The 23,839-nt window shown below is 46.1% G+C and overlaps 2 protein-coding genes across 4 annotated transcripts in view; one reads left to right on the plus strand and one right to left on the minus strand.

Moving 5' to 3' along the window:
• kdm7ab (lysine (K)-specific demethylase 7Ab) overlaps positions 1 to 11,643 on the minus strand; it is a 37,388-nt gene extending 25,745 nt beyond the window's left edge. For all 3 annotated transcript variants that reach the window (XM_035425818.1, XM_035425816.1, XM_035425817.1), the window contains exon 1: positions 11,503 to 11,643. In XM_035425818.1, coding sequence (XP_035281709.1) covers positions 11,503 to 11,600 — 98 coding nt within the window. In that variant the 5' untranslated portion in view covers positions 11,601 to 11,643. The remainder of the gene's footprint in view (positions 1 to 11,502) is intronic.
• Positions 11,644 to 16,244: 4,601 nt separating this feature from the next.
• Positions 16,245 to 23,839, plus strand: part of ccnd2a (cyclin D2, a) — a 167,409-nt gene continuing 159,814 nt past the window's right edge. Inside the window, exon 1 of the mRNA XM_035426113.1 lies at positions 16,245 to 16,384. The gene's annotated coding sequence lies outside the window, so the exon portion shown is untranslated. The remainder of the gene's footprint in view (positions 16,385 to 23,839) is intronic.

The following is a 23,839-nucleotide window of genomic DNA, read 5'->3' on the forward strand; positions in this document are numbered from 1 at the left end:
TTGGAGCGCGCCGATGCCCATTACCTACGGGGACTGCACAACAAAGGTGTCTCCATGGCGACGGCGGAGATGTTGGCAGCGCTCGCGGCAAGTCACACGCTACGGAGCGCGGCACGTCCTGGCCCGCGCCCACTCCGTCCCGGAGAACGCCGCTACGCCCACGCGCACACACCAACCGCCACACACACCTTCCGCCACACACACCAACCGCCACACACACCTACCGCCACACACACCAACCGCCACACACACCTACCGCCACACACACCTAACGCCACACACACCAACCGCCACACACACCTACCGCCACACACACCAACTGCCACACACACCTACCGCCACACACACCTAACGCCACACACACCAACCGCCACACACACCTACCGCCACACACACCAACTGCCACACACACCTACCGCCACACACACCCACCGTCAAACACACCAAACGCCACACACACCTACCGCCACACACATCCACCGCCACACACACCTACCGCCACACACACCTACCGCTAAACCCAACCACCACCAAACACACCCACCGCCACACACACCTACAGCCAAACACACCAACCGCCACACACATCCACCGCCTAACACACCAACCTCTAAACACACCAACCGCCAATAACACCCACCGCCAAACACACCCACCATCAAACACACCAATCGCCACACACATCCACTGCCACACACACCCACCACCACACACACCTACCGCCAAACCCAACCACCACACACACCCACCACCACGCACCCACCGCCAAACATACCCATACACCCATCCTCTAGTGATCAAAACAGGCCCAAATATTGTACCCCGACCAGACCAGAGACTGAATTCTTTCCAGCCCAAGCCCACATGTTGCAGTATTTTGAAAGCACGACCCGATTTGAACCCGACTTTAATAATTGCGTCAGTACAGTAGATTCACCCTTGAGGTATCATCAGTAGTAAATGACATCTGGGTGGGATTAGGGACTGCTGCATGGCAGCAGGCTTGTGCAGTTTACTGTCACAATGATGATGTTCCCCTTTTACAGTGACCGTACTTAAGCAGGGTATCACCAGAATTACCAAATCCGCTTAACCTATAATACGTGACTTTGGGATTGCTTTTTCAGAAGTCACATGAAAAACAGGAAGTTGTGGTCTTTTGGGCTTGCGTTTAAAATTGAAAATCTGGACATTTGTTTGTAAATGTAACAGCAACCTGTTTTTTTTTTTTACATTCGTGGTTAAGTTACGATTGTTCAAGGACACTTTCTAGCTTATTAATTAGCTTATTAGTCCACAATCACACTAGACCCCACCTTGTTTTTTTGACAGTGAGGTTGCTTAACCCATCTGCTTTCCGAAAGTTGGCAACACTGGATTTCACAGTATTTGTATTTTACAAACCCCCGACTTTCGTTTGCAGCTCATTGAAAAAGCGTGTAAAAGTTTGTCCAGATGTCGGATCTTCCTCTGGTTGGCTGCTGCCTCACTTCACACTCCCCTGACAATAACTTCAGCTCTAAAGCATCCTTTCTGTCGCGCGCTTAGCTTAGTCTAGACTAGCTTGCCTGCAACTGCCATCCAGCTCGGGCAGTGCTTTGCGCTCAAAATTTAAAGGGACAGCCACAAAAGGCTCAACCCGAACCAAGCCCGATATAGAATGACAGAATTAGGACACGACCAGAACCCGAGAGTTTTTTCAGGCTTGGGTGACACAGGCCCAGCGCCAGGCTCGGGGGATTATAAGCACCAACACCCACTGCCACATACAAAAGTATAGCTCTGTACAGGTACTTAAGAGTGCTGTAATTACCCAGGACAGCTACAAAAACTCACAAAAACCCTTATTGCAGTCAGTGTTGGAAAAAACCCATTGCACCAACACACTGTCCTGGTCACCCAATACCAAAAAAACTGAAGTGGGAACACTGAAACCCAACTTTGGACTGATGGTCACTTTTTTTAAGCGACTGTGTCCAACGCAACCTTGGATTAAAACACAGAGGACAGTCGTATGGTAGCTTTGAACAAGTAGGTGATGTTGGAAAAAGCCCGTAAGACTGAAAGCCTGACATCCATAGTCAGCTATAGAGGACCCAACAGTCAGCCGAGACCATTAGCCAAGTGCGCCATATTGATTAGCCGTGGACAGCGTTCCGAGACTCTGCTAGCAGGATTTTAACTGGCTGTCTGCGAAGACACTTTAAATGCAGAGCCAATCAAGACAGCAGGAGGTCAGACCAGAAGAACACTTGAGTCCCTGTGTGAAGTAAATACCAACAAGCCAGAACACATAACAGCAAAGCTGTAGCCATTCGATATAAAAAAATCAAATCAAAAGAGTCCTTCAAGGCGTATGTGGGCATCAGCCACGTCTTTTCACCAAACAAATTAACCAGCAGAGCCGTGCAGCCAAAGCACTGGAGGAGAACGATCCGCGCCCGGCTAACGCAGGCAGACTACTGCTGCCCAAATGACCAGAGGGGGCGCTGTTCTGAGGTGAGGTGGGAAAACCCCTGCCAACTGAAGCCATTCAGATCTTGGAACTAGAGACATGGTTATGTGTCAGCCTGAGATGATAGTGAACTAGATGATACAAGGGCTAGACGATATAATGCAAGGATACTTAACGCATACAATACCAATCATTACACCTCTTCATTAGCATGTGGTGTACCAATTCATTAGCATGTGGTGTACTGCCTTTTTTTTGTCTTTTTCTCTTTAATTATACCTGATGCGATAGTAAACATCCAAAGTTCAGAGGCTGTATGAACTGCTTCTGGGGGGAAAATGTTGCCACCATTATTTACTGGGTGCTGATAAGGCAGCCAATCAGCAGCAAGGCCTTGCAGTTTTGACGTGATTGACAAAAACACATCACATACTCATACTGAAGCTGCAAGGCCTTGCTGCTGATTGGCTGCCTTATCAACACCAAATAGATAGCAGTGGTGATGTTTCTCCCCCGGAAGCATTTCATGCTGCCTCTGAAGTTTGAATGTTTACTGCCGCATCAGGTATAATTAAAGAGAAAAACATGACAATAAAGGCAATGTACGACATGGGGGCAATAATCTCTACTGCATTCGATAACCATCGCTGAAGTATATCGCCCAGCTCTAGACAATACGAAACCACAGAGCAAGTCACTATTCTAAGAAACAATGCTTAAGCAGGAATTGTGTTGTTTTAAAAAAACAGATTACATTACATTTATTTGGCAGACGCTTTTATCAAAAGCGACGTACAATAAGTGCATACCGAAGGTCACTGGTTTAACTACAAAATACAGGTCCGATAAGGTACAATACTCATTTGGTAACAGTCATTCATAGCCATGAACACATTAAGTCCAACCGCTTAAATAATTCCAGCCAAATGTGAAAAACAAGAGGACTACTTTGTTTTCCCTGTGGCCCTCTTGTGTATAGTGTGGACAAAGTTTGACCTCCTGTGTACCTTTGGTTCAGAAGGTGAGAGCAAGGAATCCAGAGCGCTTATGTTCTTCACACGAATTCAGTGAAGTGGTTTTCCAAACAAAACGGAAATTAGCCTGGAAAATTCAGGAATGATGGCACATTGCCTAGAGCCAGCTGGACATTCGCTGCTAAAAATCTCCACCAGATCTAACACAATCATGATACTACGAGTGCCACAGTGGACTACGTTTTACTTTTGTTTTTTCACAACTCTCCAGATCATCCTGAAAATGAGAGAAAGAATGTAATCGGGTCACTCAAAGTGAAGTTCATTTTACAGTTGGACTGACAGTTCATTGGAGACGAGGCAGTGTTATTTCTTTTGGAGCAGAGTTAAATCCCGGGCTGTGACCTCATCTATCACTTGTGCCGTAGACTGGAATAGGACCGGCGTGCCCTGCAGACCTCAAACGTGTCAAGGTAAAGAAAGACAAAATCTCATAAACAAAGAGCGTCTGGGGAAGAGGAGCTCACAATAGAGCTCATTCAACAGACAATCGGAAAGCAGGAAACGTGCTGAAGAGGAGGACAGGAAACATGAACCCAGGCTTCCCCCTCTCCCCCCCTCCGTCCGTCTCTCGCCCTCTCTCTCCTGGTCCAGACCCCGTCGGCAGGCCAGAGCCGGAAGGCTGGGGAAGCGTGACCTCTGCAGCAGAGGAAACCAGAGCAGGGGCCTTCTGGCTCTCCGGGCCCCCGCTGCCTCTCCGGACCCCCACCCCCTCTCCGGACCCCCACCCCCCCTGCCACAACACCCCGCTCCCCCCCCCTAGGCCTTCGCTGCCTCTCTGAGCCCCTGTGCCTTCTGCCACAATGCCCCCCCTCCCCCATGCCCCCCAGGCCCTCGATGCCTGTCCAGGCCTCAGTGCCCTCCACCGGCGCTGGGGGGTGGCGGCCCAGAGTTCGCCGGCCGTGCGTCTGGCGCTCCTCGCCCGCCATCGCCGTGGCCAGAGGGGCCGGGCGCCGAAGAGCCAGACGCTCTCAGAGGAGTGAGCCGCTGGCGCCCGCCGAGCTCCGCCGAGCCGGAGCTTCCTGCCCGGCGCGACCAGGAAACGCCGCGCGCCGCGACCTTGAGCCGCGACCTTGAGCCGCGTGCGGCTACGAGGCCGAGTCCTGCGGTCTCCGACCCCGCGGTCAAAAAAACCCCCACAAATTCACTTCTGTTCACCTCCCGTCCGTCGCCTTTCAGAACTCCACACACCCTCACTCCCACATATCAGACAGACGCAGAAAGTGAAGGAGAGTTACAGCGGAGTTACATCAGACTGCAGGTTCCACTGGATGCCCTCCGCCGGGATGGCAGGAGCTGGCTCACAGAAAACAAGACCGCTGTTTCTAATGGGATTAGTCTGGTACACTGAAGCAATGTAGGTGAAATGCTGTTATCACGGCTGCAACAACAGTGAACTACACTGCAATATGTCGATTGTATTGTCTTCGCTTGCCGTCTTGTCGTTGTCTTGCTTTCATCTTGTAGTGCGTTAAGTGTTACACTAGAGGAGCGCAGTGGAAAGAAGCCTTCGGGCTTTATTGTGTTTTCATCCTCGGTGATTTTTAATGTATGTAATGACTGCAGTGCAGTGTTACATGTGTTTTTTAATCATCAAATAAATTCATTCGTTCATCCAACTAACCCACGCATCCGGTAATATGCCATCTTCTCCTCATGCCCAATCCACACTGGCCTCTCCCTGCGTTAGGCAGCATTAACAGGGCTCGCTATGGGGAATAAACGCTCTCAGACTGCTCATTCAATCTCTCCACTGCCTCCATCCAATCAAAGATCTAATGGACCGAAACAGACAAAAAGATCAATGGGTGCCGCTGTTGACCTTCTAATCACCGCTGACAGATCCATGAATCGCTCTGCTTGATTGCGCCGAGGAGCGCACAGGAAGCCAACGGGCTTCTGGGGGAACCGGCTGCCCGCGCCGGCCCGGTCGATGGCGTTTCTGGACTGCGGGCCGCATGCAAACACACGAGCGTATGCACGCATGCACAGGGACGCACGCGCACACGCACGCGCACACGCACACGCACACGCACACGCACACGCACACGCACACACCCCGCCACGGCCCGGGGGGAACGGGTTCGGGACAGCCTGCTGTGATCCCAGCCCAGCCCGAGACGGGACGGGGGACGGGGGGACGGGGGGGGGGGGGGGGGGGGAGAGGCACTCGGATAAGAGCCGCACCGCTGCACCAACCCCACTCAGATCCCCAAGACAACAACGGGAGCCATCCATCTCTCTTTATTCCCTCCATCATGGCGGGACAGTGATTGATGGGCCTTTGAACTTGTCCGCGGCCGGCGGGGCGGTGATCAATCTTCCCCCTGTCCTGCGCGCCCCGGCTCGCTCGCCGTCCCGACCCACCGACCAGGGGACCGGGAGGGGGAGACAGCCGCGCACCCGCAGTCACCCCCCTACCAACACCACCACTACCAATACACACAGCCTCACACCCACAGAGACCCCACCACCAATACAGACAGCCCCACACCCACAGAGACCCCCCGCCCCCCACCACCACCAATACAGACAGCCGCGTACCGCCTGGGAACCCCCCACCCATAGAGACCCCCCCAACACCACCAATACAGACAGCCGCGTACCACAGTCACCTCCCCCCCCACCACCACCAATATACACAGCCACATACCCACAGTGACCCCCCCCCCCCCCCCAGCACCACCAATACACACAGCTCCATACCCACAGTGACCCCCCCCCCCTCCCAGCTATAGACACAGAAAGAGAGCGAGCTCTGAATGTGAACCACACTGCAAGCAGAGTTAAACGTCGGCATATTTAATTCCAAATGACTTTATACAACTAAATAAAAGGCAATGTTGTATTTGAAGTTGTGTTCACTGGTAACGGGAGACAGAAAGAACGCTGTGACCTCCGCGGAGTCCGCGAGCTGGAGGAGGCCCGGGCCTCGCCACCTGCGCGGCTCCCCCCGCCACCCAGACATCTGCAGCCGTCACCTCCCCGAAATCCGTGCGCGCGAGTGACGCGTGACCGGCCGGCCCGAAGACAAAGACCGCCGCTTGGCAGCCGCGGAAGTGCGCTAACCTGCTAGCGTCAGTCACGGCCCCCGCAAGAGCGGCCCTGCGCAGCTGCCGCTCCAGCTGCGGGGCGGAGGGGTGCGGAGGGGTGCGGAGGGGTGCGGAGGGGAGGGGGGGAGACCCGCACACTGCAGGTGTGGGTACAGTCTGCGTACAGTGCAGCGGGGACAGGGTCGGGCTTAAATGTAAGGCTTGGCAGGAACTGAAAAGAGGCCTCTAATCCCCCCAGCGCCCCCCCCCCCCCAGAAGCTCCCTAACTAGCCTGTGCTCACCGCCTGATAATCACGCATCCCACCGGCTGGCTAGACAGCTTAATCCCGTTGGTGGCAGGCGGCGATGCTGACGGAGAGAGAGAGCGCGCCCCACAACGGGGGAGAGCAGCGCTCTCAGGCTGCGCACGTACGCAAGCAGAGTCACCCGCCCCGCCACCCAGCCTGCTGCCCAGCCACCCAGCCTGCCGCCCAGCCACCCAGCCTGCCGCACAGCCGCCCAGCCGCCCAGCCTGCTGCCCAGCCAGTCACCCGCCCCACCACCCATCCTGCTGCCCAGCCGCCCAGCCACCCCACCACCCAGCCTGCCGCCCAGCCGCCCAGCCACCCCACCACCCAGCCTGCCGCCCAGCCTGCCGCCCAGCCGCCCAGCCACCCCACCACCCAGCCTGCCGCCCAGCCGCCCAGCCACCCCACCACCCAGCCTGCCGCCCAGCCTGCCGCCCAGCCGCCCAGCCACCCCACCACCCAGCCTGCCGCCCAGCCGCCCAGCCACCCCACCACCCAGCCTGCCGCCCAGCCGCCCAGCCCTGGGGCCAAGCAGGGGGCACGTGGCTCAGGTCACCCCATCAGCTTTATGGCAAGAGCTTCCACAAGCAAGCATAGCAAACATACATACACACCACACACACAAACACGTATACAAAACACACACACATACACACACAAATGCACACACAACCCTCCAGACACCTTCAAACGCACCCGCCCACGCACACGGGCACACTCACCCGCACCCGCGAGCGCTGGCACGCGTACACACTGCGAGCACAGCGAACGCTCCGCGCCGTGCAGCAGCAGCAGCGAGCGCGGGGTCCTTCCCTCCTCAGGCCGAGCGCTCGCTCTCCTCGCTCTGCCAGCAGGGCAGCTTCAGCGCAACACCTCGGCTTTCCCTCCAACAGCGTCCCCGTCCCGTCCCCGTCCCGTCCCCGGTGACTGGCGGGAAACCCCAGCGCGTCGGCGCGGGCGGGGCGCCTCATACGAACGGAGCGGGGCGGGCTCGGTTCTGCTCCCCCCCCCCCCCCCCCCCGGCTCAGCCCGTGATGCAGTGCAGAGGCCAGTCATTCCCAGCTCCGAGCTCTTGGCAGTCGAGGGGAAGTTGCATAACGCGCCGCGGAAAGTGCGCCGTTTCCAAGCGGTTACCAACGAACCCGAAACACAGCGCGTACACAGTGCGTGGGTGACTCGGGGCGAGAGGCCACGCCTCCACCGCACGCGCGTACGGGCCTCCACCCTGAGAGGGAGGAGGAGCACAGGCGACTGCGCGTCCCCAGCATTTTACAGAGAATAAGCACTGGGATGCCTATTAAAACAGGTTGGTCACACGTACACACACAGACACACACACAAACACAAACACATGAAAGCAGGAGCCTGGTTCAAAACAACTGAGCGTTAATAAGACAAAGCTGCAGTTTTAAAAAAGCCGCAGGAAAGTAAAGGACGTTTTTATCACCACGACAACAGCAGCACACCGTGCTGTTCCGTCAGTACAATTCAGTGACATGTATCTTGTTACAGATGAAAAGAAAATCTCTCTGGGAAGAACATGTAGAAAGTGTTCTCTAGGTAATTACACTGGCTAGTTACAGCCTACGAAGATGGCTGGTGTTTATAGAGGTATTTTCTTCATGAACACGCAGATTATAAAATACATCCTGTTAATATTCCTGTTATTCATGAGAACATAAGACGAGAACAGGCAATACAGCCAGTCTTTGGATTTTTGTTTTCTTTCTCCTGTTCACAAGTAAATCGAAGGTTGGCGTCCCTGACCTCCTCCACAGTAGTCCCTTTGTCCCTCTCTACACCGGTATTGTATAGGCACTGCAACTTTCATAACGCATTCATGTTTAATAAAGTCACCCGGGCCCTCAATGGCTGGAATACTACTATCCTCCTGAAGACAAATTCAGCTACCGGTTTTCCATGAAAGGGCAAAGTTCAGCAGCTCGTTCTTACAGAAACAAAGTCTAGTCTCTATGAATACAGAGGCCTATCTATACTTACAATGAGGACCTTCTCTGAACAACTTTTTCAACACTAGCAGTAATTAAGACCTGATGTAGCAGACCAGAGGACCGGCCCTTCTCTGTCCACTCGGCTCATCTCTGTCACTTGCATGCTGTGTTTGCACACTGCATGACTGGGTTTCATTTTCACTTTATTTCCCACTGCAGCACATGAACTTTACTCTCAGCTCCTGGTATCGTACACAATGGGTGACAGTAACACAGTCCAGACAGAACAGAACTAAAGCAGATGAAACATAATGAATGACACTGAGCCCTAGGTAACAAAACATTAATAATCTAATATCTACACAACAGATTTGTCAGCAGCAGCAGCAAGAAAAAATGATCTAGTATTTGCTTGAAGTGAAAACAAATGTACTGTCAAAAGCATATCTGACTACACGTTTAACTTTTGTCTTTGTGAGTTACACTCATAACAATGAATGTTGTTTTACTCTGTGGTAATTACACTAATTTTGAGAATAATGAACAAAGATTGGTATAAATGATCCCGGAAAGCAAGTATTCTGAGTACTTCACATAGGTAAACATAAGGTCTGGTAGTTCTTCACATGCTTAGGACTGGGTAAAGCATTTAGCTACTTCTGTTAAAGTCGACATTAACTGAAATGCAATATTGGGTTAAACAAAGTCGTAGGAAAAATTGAGGACCATAAAATGTATGCTGGCTATAAGCCTACACCCACGCGATATACAACAGGCTGGGTTTTGAAAAGTCAAGACAAAAGCTATATTCGTGAATAACCATTGCAGATGCTGGGTGGGGGTAAAATAAGTCCAAAAGTATGATGTTTTACAGCAGGGGTCCTCAATCTTATCCAGAAAGGGCCGGTGTGGGTGCAGGCTTTCATTCCAACCAAGCAGTTACACACCTGATTCAACTAGTCAAGGTCCTTAGCAAAGACGCTAGTGTTTGATTAGTAGAATCCGGTGTGTAACTGCTTGGTTGGAATGAAAGCCTGCACCCACACCGGCCCTTTCTGGATAAGATTGAGGACCCGTTTTACACGAACACGTGAGATGTGTGCGTTTCCCTTTAAGAGACCGACCTCATCTCTACCGCTAGGCGGCTCTAAACATGTGTCTATTTTTGTTAAAAGGGGGGTATTTAAATGTCCAACCTCGGACGTCAATCAAAATACCCAAAAATCATAACATTCGTGTTTTCTCCGTAGTCGCGCCTGGTTTGATTAAAAACTGTGACTCGTTAAACTAAAATAATGAATTCTAATATCCAAGAGGCAAGACGGAGACAACAAGAAACTAATCTCTCAGCTTCAAATCGCACACGTCTTTGTTCAGCGAGTTCCCTTATCCCCACTGAGACACCCCGCATTCACGTTTCTATTTTACAATCTAACACATTGTCCTCGATCCAGTAATTAGTCAACTGCTACTTCGTTAGTTAGCCAACCGTCTGGTTAACTCAAAAGCTCATTGGTTGGTTAGCTAACGTTAGCTGAATACCGCACGTTGATTGTTAAGCCAACACTATATCATTATATCAATAGTTTGCTAGCTAAGGCACCGACTCGGTAACTGAGTAGCTTGCAACACGCACCACAGGGTAGCTTGGAAACTTCGGAAGCTCAATCCAAGAAAGCAGCTATCTAGCGCAAACGTTCGTTTGCTTTGCGTAATCTAGTCTTCGAAGTACTATTGGCAGAAATTTGTAAAACTCAACACTCGATTACTAGCTACTTTATAATTCTAGTTGGCGAATGACTTTGTTCGTGTCACTGCAGAAACTTTGCATAAATCAACACAAGAACGTGGGGCATTTTGCAACAAACGAATAACACTGCAGCGCTAGGTAACTACTTTACGAGGAATGTGAATGGTTACTCTCGGTCTTCAGAACGGCGTATTTTCTTACCCAACCAAGCTACTCAGCTAGCCAGTAACTATGACACAGTGAGGGAGCTAGATGAGAGTTGTGCGACCACAAACAAACTCATAAAAATGGAACTTAGTGCATTACTGACAGCAGTAGCACCGACACGCAAACCAATTCCTGCCAAACTAGCGCTAGCAAATGCTGGCTAGTGTTAGCGAGCAAGCTTTAGTCAAATCATGAACCACAGTTAGCTAGCGTTATACCTAGTTATGTGTTAAAACGTCAACTAAATCAATAACCTCCACGAACAGACTCGAAGTCGTACAAACTCCCGTGCCTGAAATTGGATAGCTAGCTATGTGTAATCCAATGTTAGCTAGCTGGATGGCTAACATTCTCTAGCTGTACTCTAAGAATTCGGTTAGCTAGCTAGCATGCTGTTCACCCAGCTGATAGACTAGCTAGTCACAAACGATAGCTAAATCGAAGAGATTAAAGGGAAAGGGGAACCATGGGCAACTTCTTAAAAGAAAAAAACGATCGAAAGCAAATGACAAAATAAAAAGATTGCATCAAACTAAATGGGTTCTTATCCCTGTTATACTGTGATATCAATTTTAACGATGGCAAACTGGCTAGGAGTAGCTAGCTAAATAATGACAATAAAGACACATGAAGATCCCGAAGCCCACGGATCGCAATTGACATCGCAATGCCGCACGAGTTTTACGAAACAAATTACAGTGGCACAGATTTGTGCTCCTTTCATATTTTCAGATATGTTTTAAGCGAATATGTTATTTACATACCTGCCATGAAACCAGTCCTTACAAATGTCGCATTCAATCATAAACCGGCTCACATCATAGGGCTGCCGGCAGACACAGTACAGCGGGGCCGCCGCCATCTTCCTACTGTCCCCAAACAACGCAGGAATCAAGTGGGGCGGGGATTCCGTTTAACATACGGCGGAAAAAGCCGAGGAAACAAGCGATTGCATGCGAAAACGGGGAGCTGACCATGTTCGGGCAAGCCGGGACTTGACGTCAAGAAAAACAAATTCTTATATTCCATTAGGTGCCAGAGGGGGAACAGACAGACCCGTCATAAAACATTTGTTATTACGTTTGGGGGATAACTTAGTGAACTAAACCAATACAAATAAATATGTTATTAATTTGACGTAGTTAGCCTACTTATTAAACTTGTACTTTTAAAAACGGATTATTCATACTTAATTATCCATTATCCACATACAGCGTGATATATGGCCATGATCCAGCTATGATATGTACGGTATGTACGTATGTATGCAATGTATGTATGGATTGATGGATGGTTGTACAGTGTTTATGAATTAATCACTTTCTTTTCTTTTAAATTCAATGTATGATGGGGAGGTGGTGTAAAAAAAAAAGCATTCAGGTCTTGGTGGATAATTATTTAATGTCCTTTCCAATTCTATATAGATTAATTGAATATGAATATTTATTATGCATTTACTTTAATGATTATATGATATTACATCAGTTGAAATTGTTAACAATATCAAGGATGTGCAAAAATAAACTAATACCTAATAAGTTTAATTTCAGTTAGCTAGTTAACTATGATAAACAGCTTTTTAAAACAAAAAGAACAGTAGATCAATTACGACAGGATTGATATCGCTATGAATTCAGTTATGAGTATCCGCTCAGCATTCTGTTTTCTGTATTACCATGCAGCTCAGAGATTCTCCAGTGTAACAATGAAGGCTGTTGAAAACTGTACAAGTGTAAGTAATAATCGTTGACCTACAAATTTATTTGATGTAATGTAAATTGACACACCATAGTCATGGTGCTCCATACTCCACCCACACTTTTTAGCTTGTGGCAAGAATTAGTTTGCTATAGTTTCATACGTGGTTTCATTTTCAAACTAATGTTGTTATTTCAAATACGAGGCACACTGTGTTCTCATGTTGCTGTCTAAGCAACTATCATTAAGCCTGGCACATGTGGTTGATTTCTATGCCAGCTTGCTACTCCTGTTCATTTCATTTTTTGGTGATTAGATAAAGTACTGCCTGTACTTGTTCTGTAAAGGTGTTTACTTCACTTTTACCTTCCTGCTCTCTGATTGGTTCATTGTTTAAAGGTCTTGGCCAAGTGCCCTTGGCACACTGTGGAAAATGGCTCCACACTGCATGCATTCATAACTAACTGGTATAATTGCTGGATTTCATAAACCCACCAGGTTGTCAGCTATAGTTGCTTAGATGTGTCCGTCCTCTTTTAGAATGTTTCTGGTGTTCATTATTCTGAACCTCACTACGTGAGCTCTCAATCACGGTTGATGGCACCACAGTGACTGCCTCTCACTCTGCCAAGAGCTTGGGGGTGGTCCTGGATGACCAACTGGACCTCAAGGAGCACATCAAGGCAACATCACGGTCCTGCAGATTCCTTCTGTACAACATAAGAAGGATTCGACCATACCTGACAACGCACTCTACCCAGCTGCTCGTCCAGGCTACGGTGACCTCTCGTCTTGATTACTGCAACTCTCTCCTTGCAAGCCTCCCAGCTTGTGCCATACAGCCACTACAGATGATTCAGAATGCCGCTGCCCGACTCATCTACAACCTTCCCAAATTCTCCCACGTCACTCCTCTGCTGTGATCACTCCACTGGCCACCGGTCGCTGCCAGGATCCGGTTCAAAGTCCTGACCCTTGCCTACACTGCAGCCAACAGGACAGCCCCCATCTACTTGCAGGACATGATTCGATCCTATGTGCCTGCTCGACCACTCCGCTCTGCGGCAGCAGGGCACCTTGTAACCCCTCCCACCCGACCAAAGGGTTCACAGAGCTTCTCCACCCTAGCTCCCCAGTGGTGGAACGAACCCCTCGTCCCTCTCCGAACCTCCCCCTCACTACCCATCTTCCGCCGTGGCCTGAAGACTCATCTCTTCAGACTATACCTAGACTAACTACCACCATGCTGTATATTTCACTCTAAATCCACCCCCCCTCCCTTTTTATGACACTTGTTACATGTTGCCCCATCCCAGCACTTTTTGGTAATTTGTATTTGTCCTAATACTGTAGCTTATTCTTCTGCCTAGTTGGCTTTGCAGAGGTTAGGTCAGAATAGTGTTCACTGTGTGAACTAAACTGTGTTCTTGGCTAGAAATAGCTGTACAAAATAAGTATTGTATCTTATTGAACCTGTGTTTAGTAGTTGTCTATGACCATGAAATGCACTTTTTGTACGTCGCTTTGGATAAAAGCGTCTGCCAAATAAATGTAATGTAATGAACCTTCTACCTGTCAGATAGACTACACAAAAAGCGTATAAGATTGCTGTGACTCATACTTGTCAGGCTGCTCAGTATGACTTGTGGTGTAAAGTAAATGGAATGGTTTTGCTATCCAGTTTTTTTTTTACCTACAGTGAAATATTCTTCTTGATTATTGGTAAGGGTTTTTATCAAATCAATAAAGCACTCAAAGATTATATAGCTTACATGCGGGTTTTTACATGCATTCACAACACACTACAATGAACTTTAACCATGGATGGTCTTCCTGCAGCTGTGGCTGCTGTTTCTAATAAATATAGCAACATAAACAACATAATTAAACATGAACATTGCTGCACAGTCTTTGTGTATGAATGTAATGTTTCATAATTTGTCATTCCGCACAATCTGTCTTCAGTCTTCTCAAGTGTGCTCATGTCACACCCCCTTCATCTCCCTCCACTGGCTACCTGTTACAGCTCGCATCAAGTTTAAAATCTTGGTACATGCCTTCAGGGCAGCAAATATAACAGCTCCAATCAATTTCTTAAACTCTGCACCACAGTCAGATCTCTCTGTTTCACTCCATAGAGGCGACCAGCTCTTCCCTTCCATGTGTTGTCACTTTTTCCTATTATGATACCTGACTGAATTGGCTCTACAGGTCTGGAACAAAGTTCCCAAAGCAGTCAAGTCAGTAGACCCATTAGCTACCTTCCGGCACACTGAAAACTCATCCCTTCAGATTGCATTTGGTTCACCTCCCATCCCCACCCTGTAGTATTTCCACCTTTTGTGCTAGTTCTGGTCTTGGTGTTTTCCTTTTTAGGTTATATTTTTTATGTTCTTATGTTTCTCCTCTTATGGCCTGTTATGGATGTAGTCTATTAATTTAAATTTTGTACTTTCGTTCTTTGTTAGAGTTAATGTATGAATGCATCCAATGAAATATGAACAGGTGTCGCTTTCAATGGAAACATTTATTTGGCCAACCTTGTTTCCCTACACTGGATGAAATTATTTATTCTCTTGTCCATTAACTGCTAAATACCAATCTATACATGCGTGTGTGATCATAATAATCAGTATTATTCATATCATGGTGTTCATTTCAGGTGCCTTCATTTTACATCATGTTGCATTTTTAGTTCATTATAAAGCACAAAGTGCTCATTAAACTTGTTACAATTGCATGCTTATTCTACTTTTTAAGTTGGACATGCTATCAGTGATGTGACACTATCCTGTCTGTAAGCCCTTGCAACATGCGTTTTATCTTGCAGTGGTGGCCTTTTAAGTCACTGGATGAGAGCCTCTTCTTTGTGAGTGATAAATAACAATGATATAGCCTCAGGCAGTTGGTACATTCAGACTTCCACTACAGCTTTCTGCCGCTGCAATATGCATTTCCTGCTGGCACTCTGTCCATTGAACACATTTGTCTGTTTTTGTACACTGAGTACTCTAAAATGTGGTCCATGGAGCTAACAGACCTGTGCTAATTTTACTGCAATACTGCACATCTCACATTTTGCTGGGGGAAAACCAGTTAATCACATCTGTGAGATTATAGATATGGGATCGCCAAGGATCAGAGCCATTATTGAGATTGCCTCCGATGGATACATAATATTTAATTACAAGAAACATCATTTTATTTATACAAATTTATTGTGAACTTTATTGTGTGGTCTGACTTATTGTGCGGATTAGTTTCAGCGTCAGAAACAATTTAAGCTTTTCAATCCCTGTCCATTTATTTGTGTCCACAATGAATAGGAGACAAATGTGTAGAGACAAAACACAATGTATATGTTAGGTTTAAAGAGGACTCTGAGGAAAATGTACGATGCAACATTTATTAGGATCATATAATGTCAGGTCTTGTTGAGGTTTTTGTACTGATACCATACTTCAAGAAATCCCACAACCAGAAAACCCTGAAAAATGCACTGTTTCAGGGTTTAATTATAAAGAAAATATATGATGGATGTTGGTATAGCATAATGCTTAAGGAACTGGACCTGAAATGCATGAAAATGTATTTCAAATCAAATATGTAAGACACAGGCTGTAACACATATTCACTAGCCGCCAAGAAGTAAGCAAAACAAGAGATGGTGCTGGATAGAATTTAGAATAGAAGTTGACAAAGACCTTGCCCAAAATGCTCATTATCCCTCGTGAACTGGAGAACTAGCGCCACCCAGTGCACGATCTCAGCAGCACAGTGCATAAAAGTTCACCAAAAGTGACTGAGGTTTGGGGCGTCGTCTTTACATTTCAGTGACCAATCGGAGTTCTGGCAGAAACTTTGTAAACAAGAGAGTTCCACGCTGCATTAAAAACATCATTGCATATCAAATGAGAATGATCGACTGGACATCAGCTCGAAATCGCGGTAAGACTGCACGGTACTTCTGTCATTTTGCATCCTTGCTGTACTTTATGTTCTTGCATAAGCCGCGAAAAGATCATAACAGTATCAGACTGTTTTTCCACCGTTACCCCGAGCTTGAGCGCTAGTACGCTGTTGGCAGACATCCGGAACGTTCCATGCAGAAAAATGGTGTAGCGCAGGTAGCAAAGATTTGTAGGTAGTTTTTTTTCTGAATTAACAAGACGGGGGATTTGCTGATACCTTGTTCTATCAATTCCATTAGCGGTATTCGGTTATTATTTGTTTTCCTTTGTATTTCTTTTCGAACAATGTTGATCGTGAACAAACCTCAAAGCAACAATTTGCTGCTATTGCGCAATTGTCAGGCTTTCGCTCAGACCATTTAACTTTTACGATGAGTATCGTAAACATTGCGCTATCTACCTCTGGAAAGCGCCTGATTGACCAGCAGCGTATCTTTGCTCACTACAGATCACATTTTGTACCGAAAGAAGTATGATTGAATGCTTTGGGAGCGTTTTAATAGATTGTTGATTCACTTTAGAATTGCGACTACGTTTCTGGTTTGTTCTGTGACACAATTACTCGTCTTGTGTATGTGGAATGATTAGTTGGGGAAATGTTCTATGTTCTGATCCAGGTTCAATTAATTAACCTAAGTAAATGCACACATTTTGGAATACTATAAATACATTTTCATATAATAAATACCGTATATACAGGCCTTGATTTATTTAATTTTATTTCATTTTTGGAAATCTTATAAAATAAAACTTTTAAATAATAAGAATGATCTGTGCATCTTTTAGAGGATGCCTTGAAAAGTGTGCTGCATAAGGAAACTACAGGTAGTACTGGTAGCAGTAGCAGCCATTGCAAACAGTAGCTACCAGGCCAATGGGCTGTATGACTACTTAGGAATTTATGGCCTAGAACACGTTACATCTGAGGTGAATTTTAGCCGGCCACTGAAGAAGAATTTAATGGCAACCGCATTCATTGACTCTCGGACACCCTCACATACACTTCTTCTGAAGCATACACATTATTCAATTAACCAAATTGGCGTGGTTTCGACAAGCGCTCACACACCTGAAATAAGCGTTACACATTTTTCCCTCCCAGAATACCAAATGTCAAAAAAAGCATGGATGCACACATTAGAAAGTATATCTACAGGTTTGCTTGTTCAGTCCCAACAATTGGATGGTGGAAAGCTGGTCAGTTCCGGACCAGCTACAGACAGGGTCTCAGACCACAGACGCCATCAATGGCGTCTGTGGCCAAACCTGTTTACTATAACTATTTCAGTTATCCAGGTTTGGAAGCTAGATTGTATAACCTCTTAGGCTGGTGTAGACAATTCTCATGTGCAATTTCCTTTTGTTAATGTATTTCGACATTAATCGATTTATATTAATCAATGCATTTACATATTATTGGCAGAAAATGACTCTATGCTGTGAAATGATAGCAACTGCTGAACAAATAGAGCTGATGTAATCAAAGAGGAAATTTGTCTAATAGCTTGGCCTGATACTCTGTTCTGGAGAGCAGAATAAACGCAGACTTCAGCATCTGATCTGCAAGTGTCTTCCAGAATGTTTGCTTTCATCAGAAGACCAGCCTACTGAATTTAACTGACCAGATTGCAGCTGCATATTTATTTGTGGAGGTTAGTCTGTCAAGTATCCATATGCACATGGTAAATGGTAAATGGACTGCATTTATATAGCACTTTTATCCAAAGCGCTTTACAATTAATGCCTCTCATTCACCCATTCACACACACACACTCACACACCAACGGTGAAAGGCTGCCATGCAAGGTACCAATTAGGGGTTAGGTGTCTTGCTCAGGGACACTTTGACACACCCAGGGCGGGGGATTGAACCAGCAACCCTCCAACTGCCAACCGCTCTTACCTCCTGAACTATGTCGCCCCTACACATGACCACAGCTATAAATATTTTGCTGAATTATACTTTGTCCTAATGTAGTGATTCTAATTTAGGCACAACAGTTGCATCCAATTTGTCTGTAGTTGTGTGTTTTATTTGTGGTGGCTTTTGAATGTTTTTGTAATCTGAAAGCTAATTTTTGCAGCTTATTCCATGGATTGTCCATTTGTACTGATTTACGCTTGCCAGCCAAGACTGTGTGGCTACGATGTGTCAGATTTCTAGTGATTCGAAACAGAAATTCATGTCAGATGCAGATGCATTTGGAACATTGTGTCCTATGTCCATCTCCAGTTTAGTGAAAGTGAGAAGGAGTCATATAGCAGTGCCAATCTTCACATTAGAGTGGGATGAATGAGATGGAAAGGTTCCAGGGAGGTCCTGGAATTAAAAAAGAAAACATTATGCCTGATGCCTTTTGATATATTGCTTGAAGAGCTGTTGTTAGTGCCTTCAGAAGCATATTGTGGTTAAGCACAGAGTTCATTGTGAATCAAATTGGAAGCAATAGTATTCCTCTTATGACTTTGCATACTCCAGGTATGCCTGATATCAGGTAAACATGCACTTGATTTTGAAAATATTAGATTGACTTAGTTTCGAATGAAAACACACTGATGAAATCTAAGGCACCGGGTACAGAAGTTATTACTGTGTTAACTGTGTGGAAAAGTGTTCAACACAGTCATGTGAATGCGTGAGTCCTTACCATACAATAACCATTGTGTGAATGTTGATTGAGTTGTTAACCGCCTCCAGGCTGACCCTGCCTTAGCAGGACCTTTCCCCTTTACCTCTGGACTTTGTTTAGGGTACTCCTGGGCTGGAATCTAGATGGACAGTGATGTCATGTCCTTTGTCTCTCCATTAAAGTAATTCAGTCTTCCCCCTTCGCTCTGCTCATGAATTAAAATGGCCAAACAGCATATTCACATGTATTATTTCAAACCTTCTTATGCACCTGTTGAGAGCTGTAAAGAGCTGTATGAAATTGGGTGAAATTGGGTGTGTCGATGATTTCTCTTGTGGTATCTTGGTTGTTGGCTTTGTGTGCAATTGCGTGCAAAATGGAAAACCTCAATTTTCCATTCTATTCTGAAAGATAAAAGAGTTTCTCCCCGACAGTCAGTCCTGGTGGAGGTTTAAGTCCAGACTGTGGAAGCCATCATCACTGTGCCAAAAACAAGAGCATCCGCCTGATGTGCTCCCTGGGAGCTCGGGTCAGGAGACCTCTTAATTTCCCGCTTCAGGGTTTTGTCTGTTTATGGTGTGGTTTTTGGTGAGAGGGCAAAAAGAACACGGTCTTCCCTCCCCCAGCCACACCGAGCACCGGGCTCAGCAAGGAATGCAGGCAGGTGCTCGCTGCTGCAGCGCTGAGCCACAGGATGTGGGTACAGCCTGTGTCAGAGGGAGTTTTTCACTGCTGAACCCTCCGTGTTCATCTGGCTGCCTCTGAGGGAGGGGGCTCAGAGACAGCTTCCTGTGCATGTGTGCACGCGTGTGCATGCATGTGCGTGTGTGTGTGTGTGTGTGTGTGTGTGTGTGTGCGTGTGTGTGTGTGTCTGTGAGGTGTGTGCATGTTTTTTGGGGGTGGGGGTGGTTTGTTGGGGGTGTAGTGGAAGTTCTGGAACGGCATGTCCTCATTTGCCCATAAGTACAGCAACATCTTTGTTTGATGAGGATGACTTATCGATTTGCACAAAAAGCCTACGGTGTGCCACCAATATTGTGATGCTACGGCATGTAGGGTGTACAGCACTGCCTGAGAGGGGACGTGGAGGAGGAAAATGGAAACTCAGGTCTACCAGAGGAAGTGGTATCGGTGATGAGAAACAAAATCAGAACACAAACACACAGAGATGTTCCACCTCTGCCCCAGACATCCATAGCAGCACCTTAGTCAGCCTCAGAACAACTGTACACCCAGCATGATACAGTAGCTGCTATTAATTAACAAATTTTATGTCTTGAGGAATCCGAACTGGACAGCATTGCGTTACCGCCGTCTCTCAGCGTGTGCTGTGATGGGGATTCGGTGATGACTGTAATTAATTTCGGCCGATTTGAGCGCCGCCACCACCTGCTGTGGCTGAGAACACGCTGTACTTGTGAGAAACGAGGAGGACAGCTGCACGCTTAACAGAAACTCTCAGTGCGCCCGGGCAGGAAGAAGCAGGGGCTGGGAAATGGGGAGCACCCTGGGGAGATTACAATAAAAAAACTGCTTGGATACACGGCTCTTAATAACCACACAGAGACGCCATCTGAGCACAATATGCCATTTGATAACCTCTGTGGTGGGTTGGGGTAGGAGGGGAGGGGTGGATTGAGGTGATGGGGGGCGGTGATTAAATTGATGTATCTATAAATATTCAGTGTTTTCATATAATTCACAGCGCAATTCCCAATAATGGTGTCCAGAAGTAAAATTACACTAATGAGCTGTTTGTGTACCTAATCTATCTATAATGATTGAATGGCTAACTTCTGATGCATTCAATGTTGGGCAATTTAATTTAGCATCTCTGAACATGGGTGTCTGTAATAAACTAGTATGCTTTACTTTGTTTTCATGGAGGCTGCTGGTCAGCTGGGACTTGAATTGTAAAGCAGTAGTTTGCCTTCTTAATGCTTCACTGCGGGGTGACTCTCGATTCCATTCCCCCAAGGGAGCCTTTCTTTGTGAAGTGGTTTTTATCAGAAATGATTGTTTGCTTCTGTTTCAGCTTACCTGCAGAAACCTCAGAAATCCTACTGATGCACTTTTGGATTTTCCAAGAATTTCCCCTTAAAAGTCAAAGTTGAAAAACTATTGCAAATAAGCACAATGTGTAAGAAATTGCATTATCATTGAAAGATTTTTTAACGTTATCTTTTGTGTCTTAGGGAGCATGGGTAGTGTAAGTTATCATCTATTAGTAATTGTCTTTATATTGTACAAATGCATCATAGACTGTATGCTGCCTTCATGTTTCACATCAGACCCACCTGCTGAAAAGTCTCCGGGCTTTGCTGGTCCGTCATTTAAATATCGGAACTTCTCCGCCAGCTGGGCAGAGCGAGCGGCCGGGAAACCTAAAAACCACGCTGAAGCCCTGAGAATTTCCCTCGTGGGACAATTCCTGAACAGGAAGTGACACATTTTCACAAGCAGCTGTTCGGAAGCCTCGAGCTTCGGCAGAAACTAGCTGACGTCATAACTTCCTGTGGCGTCTCGTATGCAAAACAAGGAAGGAGACAGAGCGCGGTTGCTAAAGAAAACAAACAAATGTTGTTGAGGCTGGCAGTGGCACACAATATTAAGAACCGTATCTCTCAGCACTTTGGGAGGAAGTAACTGAGACCTTCAAAACTCACTGCGTGCATGTATGCATCCTTTAAGTGTCTGCTGATTCAACGCAACATTGTAAACTTACACCATCTTGATCAATGATAACATTTAAATTCCACTTCAAATGTCAGACCCATCTACATGTGCATTTATATATCTTTATTTGTTTGTGAGAGTGAGTTAATAAATAATCTATGTAGAGATGGTAATCATGTTTTTATTCAAGGTCCTTTTAAGGTCCCTGCAAGGCTTGCAGGCTTCTTTCATTTTGTGTTCTGTCTATCAGTCCCCCCCCCCCTCCACCACAACAAAAACAACAGCCACAGACAGCACAGAATGAACTGGCAGTTTTTCCCTCTCTGCTCTGCTGGTAAATCTGCTTGGATTCTGTGCTGGGGGTGGGGGTGGGGGGGGGACAGGTTTTTTTTAATGTTAAACCCCAGTGAAAACCCCACCATCTCCCTCCTCCCTTGTGGGTGGGGGATTTGTTCTTAATTTTTCCAAAGTGTGTTTTGGTTTGTGTGAATGAGAGAGGCATTCTCAAAGCCCAGCCTTTACTCTAATGTTCACAGGGAGGGAGAGGATGTCTCAGGCATGTTTGGTGTGTGAAACAGGTCCTTTGAGGTTTCGTAAAGGTCTGTATCCTGCTCCTCAGTGGGGATTAAACCCGAAATGTTATTTTATCTGCTGACAGAGAAATAGAAGCTCAGTTATTTGTTTGCAGTAATCCCAATGACTAAGAAGAAAGTGTTGTGACATAATCTTCAAAAAACTATTACTGTTATTTTCAAATATTTTAAAACCCAAGGGCCATACATAGCTTGACAATTCAGCAAGTCATTGTTCTGGTTTATGAACAAGCTTCCAAAGAAAATACACACACACTTTTCAAAAATGGTTTTGAGTACTTCTGTTGCAGCCACGGGGACTTTTACAAATGGTTTTATTATCCTAATAAATCCAGATGACAGTGATCCCTGTATGGTGGTACTGAGGTTAAGGCTACATTGGAGAAGCTCCTGCTTGCGGAAACTTCACAGGAATACAGTGTATTTAAAAATCATTTGATCTGAGGTCCCTTGAGGTTAACGCTTTCTCATCACCAGTAATTATCTTTTTGATGAAAATAGTTAAAGGTGTTAATTGACCTGTTAATTTCAAATTAAGTTTGAGTTCAGTCCTTCTCATGGGACAGAAACTGTGGAGAATACCATAGTATAAAAATAAAGAAGTTAATGGAAGGCAAATGTTTCAAAAGCATAGAAGCCGGGAAGGGGTGGAACATGTACTTGCTGTTCTGAATCATGGGCTGATATGGATCAAAATGAAATTTAGATGGAACCAAAAACTGCCTTTCCAAAGTTCAAGTGACGCACTCAGATATCCATGCTTCACTTTGAATACAGTCCTATAGTTTTGATTGTTGATACTGGGTGACATGCTAGTCAAAACATTGTAAATTCTCAGTTCTCACGTCGGCGCTTGAAGTGATGTGTTGCGTAACAGCGTCACCTGGTGGGAATATTATGTTACGAGCTTCAAAAATGAATTCAGTCCTATCTGTCAGAAGTATTAACAAAGTTACAGCGCAGTCAATCAGGCTCAGGGTTGATATATATTTTGTTAACAAATTCCTCAGCTGTATTCATTTACAGGGCTTCATAAAAGACCCTCCGCACACACACAAAGCAGAATGTTCAAATTAACCTTAAAACCTAGTGACCAACTTTCTGCATTTCTGTAAAGACATTTTTGGAATATTCATTTACTTTGTTCCAAGAGAAAGTTTAATGCAATACTCAGCCCTCAGATTTTCTTTATAAGTAAACTGAGAAAACCTACGGTAACAAAGTGCCTTTTATTTTAGATATTAAATGAATGTCCTACATTCACTTTAAGAATAAATATTTTTCAAAAGTAAAACTATTAATTATGGATTAAGTAATTATTTATCAACCCCCTCCCCCTGAAAAGAAACATACCCACACACACAAATACACACACAATTTTGGAAGATAGATAAAATGTGCAATACAACAATACAAAATAAATGAAAGGGGACTATATAAAAGCAACAGTTCAACTGCTGATACAATGCAGCAATGCACTGTCTTCATAATTGGAAAGGTATTATTCTATTGGCTATCTTTATACATAATGCT

The sequence above is a fragment of the Anguilla anguilla genome, chromosome 7 (genome assembly GCF_013347855.1).
Source record: "Anguilla anguilla isolate fAngAng1 chromosome 7, fAngAng1.pri, whole genome shotgun sequence".
In the NCBI taxonomy this organism is placed as follows: domain Eukaryota; kingdom Metazoa; phylum Chordata; class Actinopteri; order Anguilliformes; family Anguillidae; genus Anguilla; species Anguilla anguilla.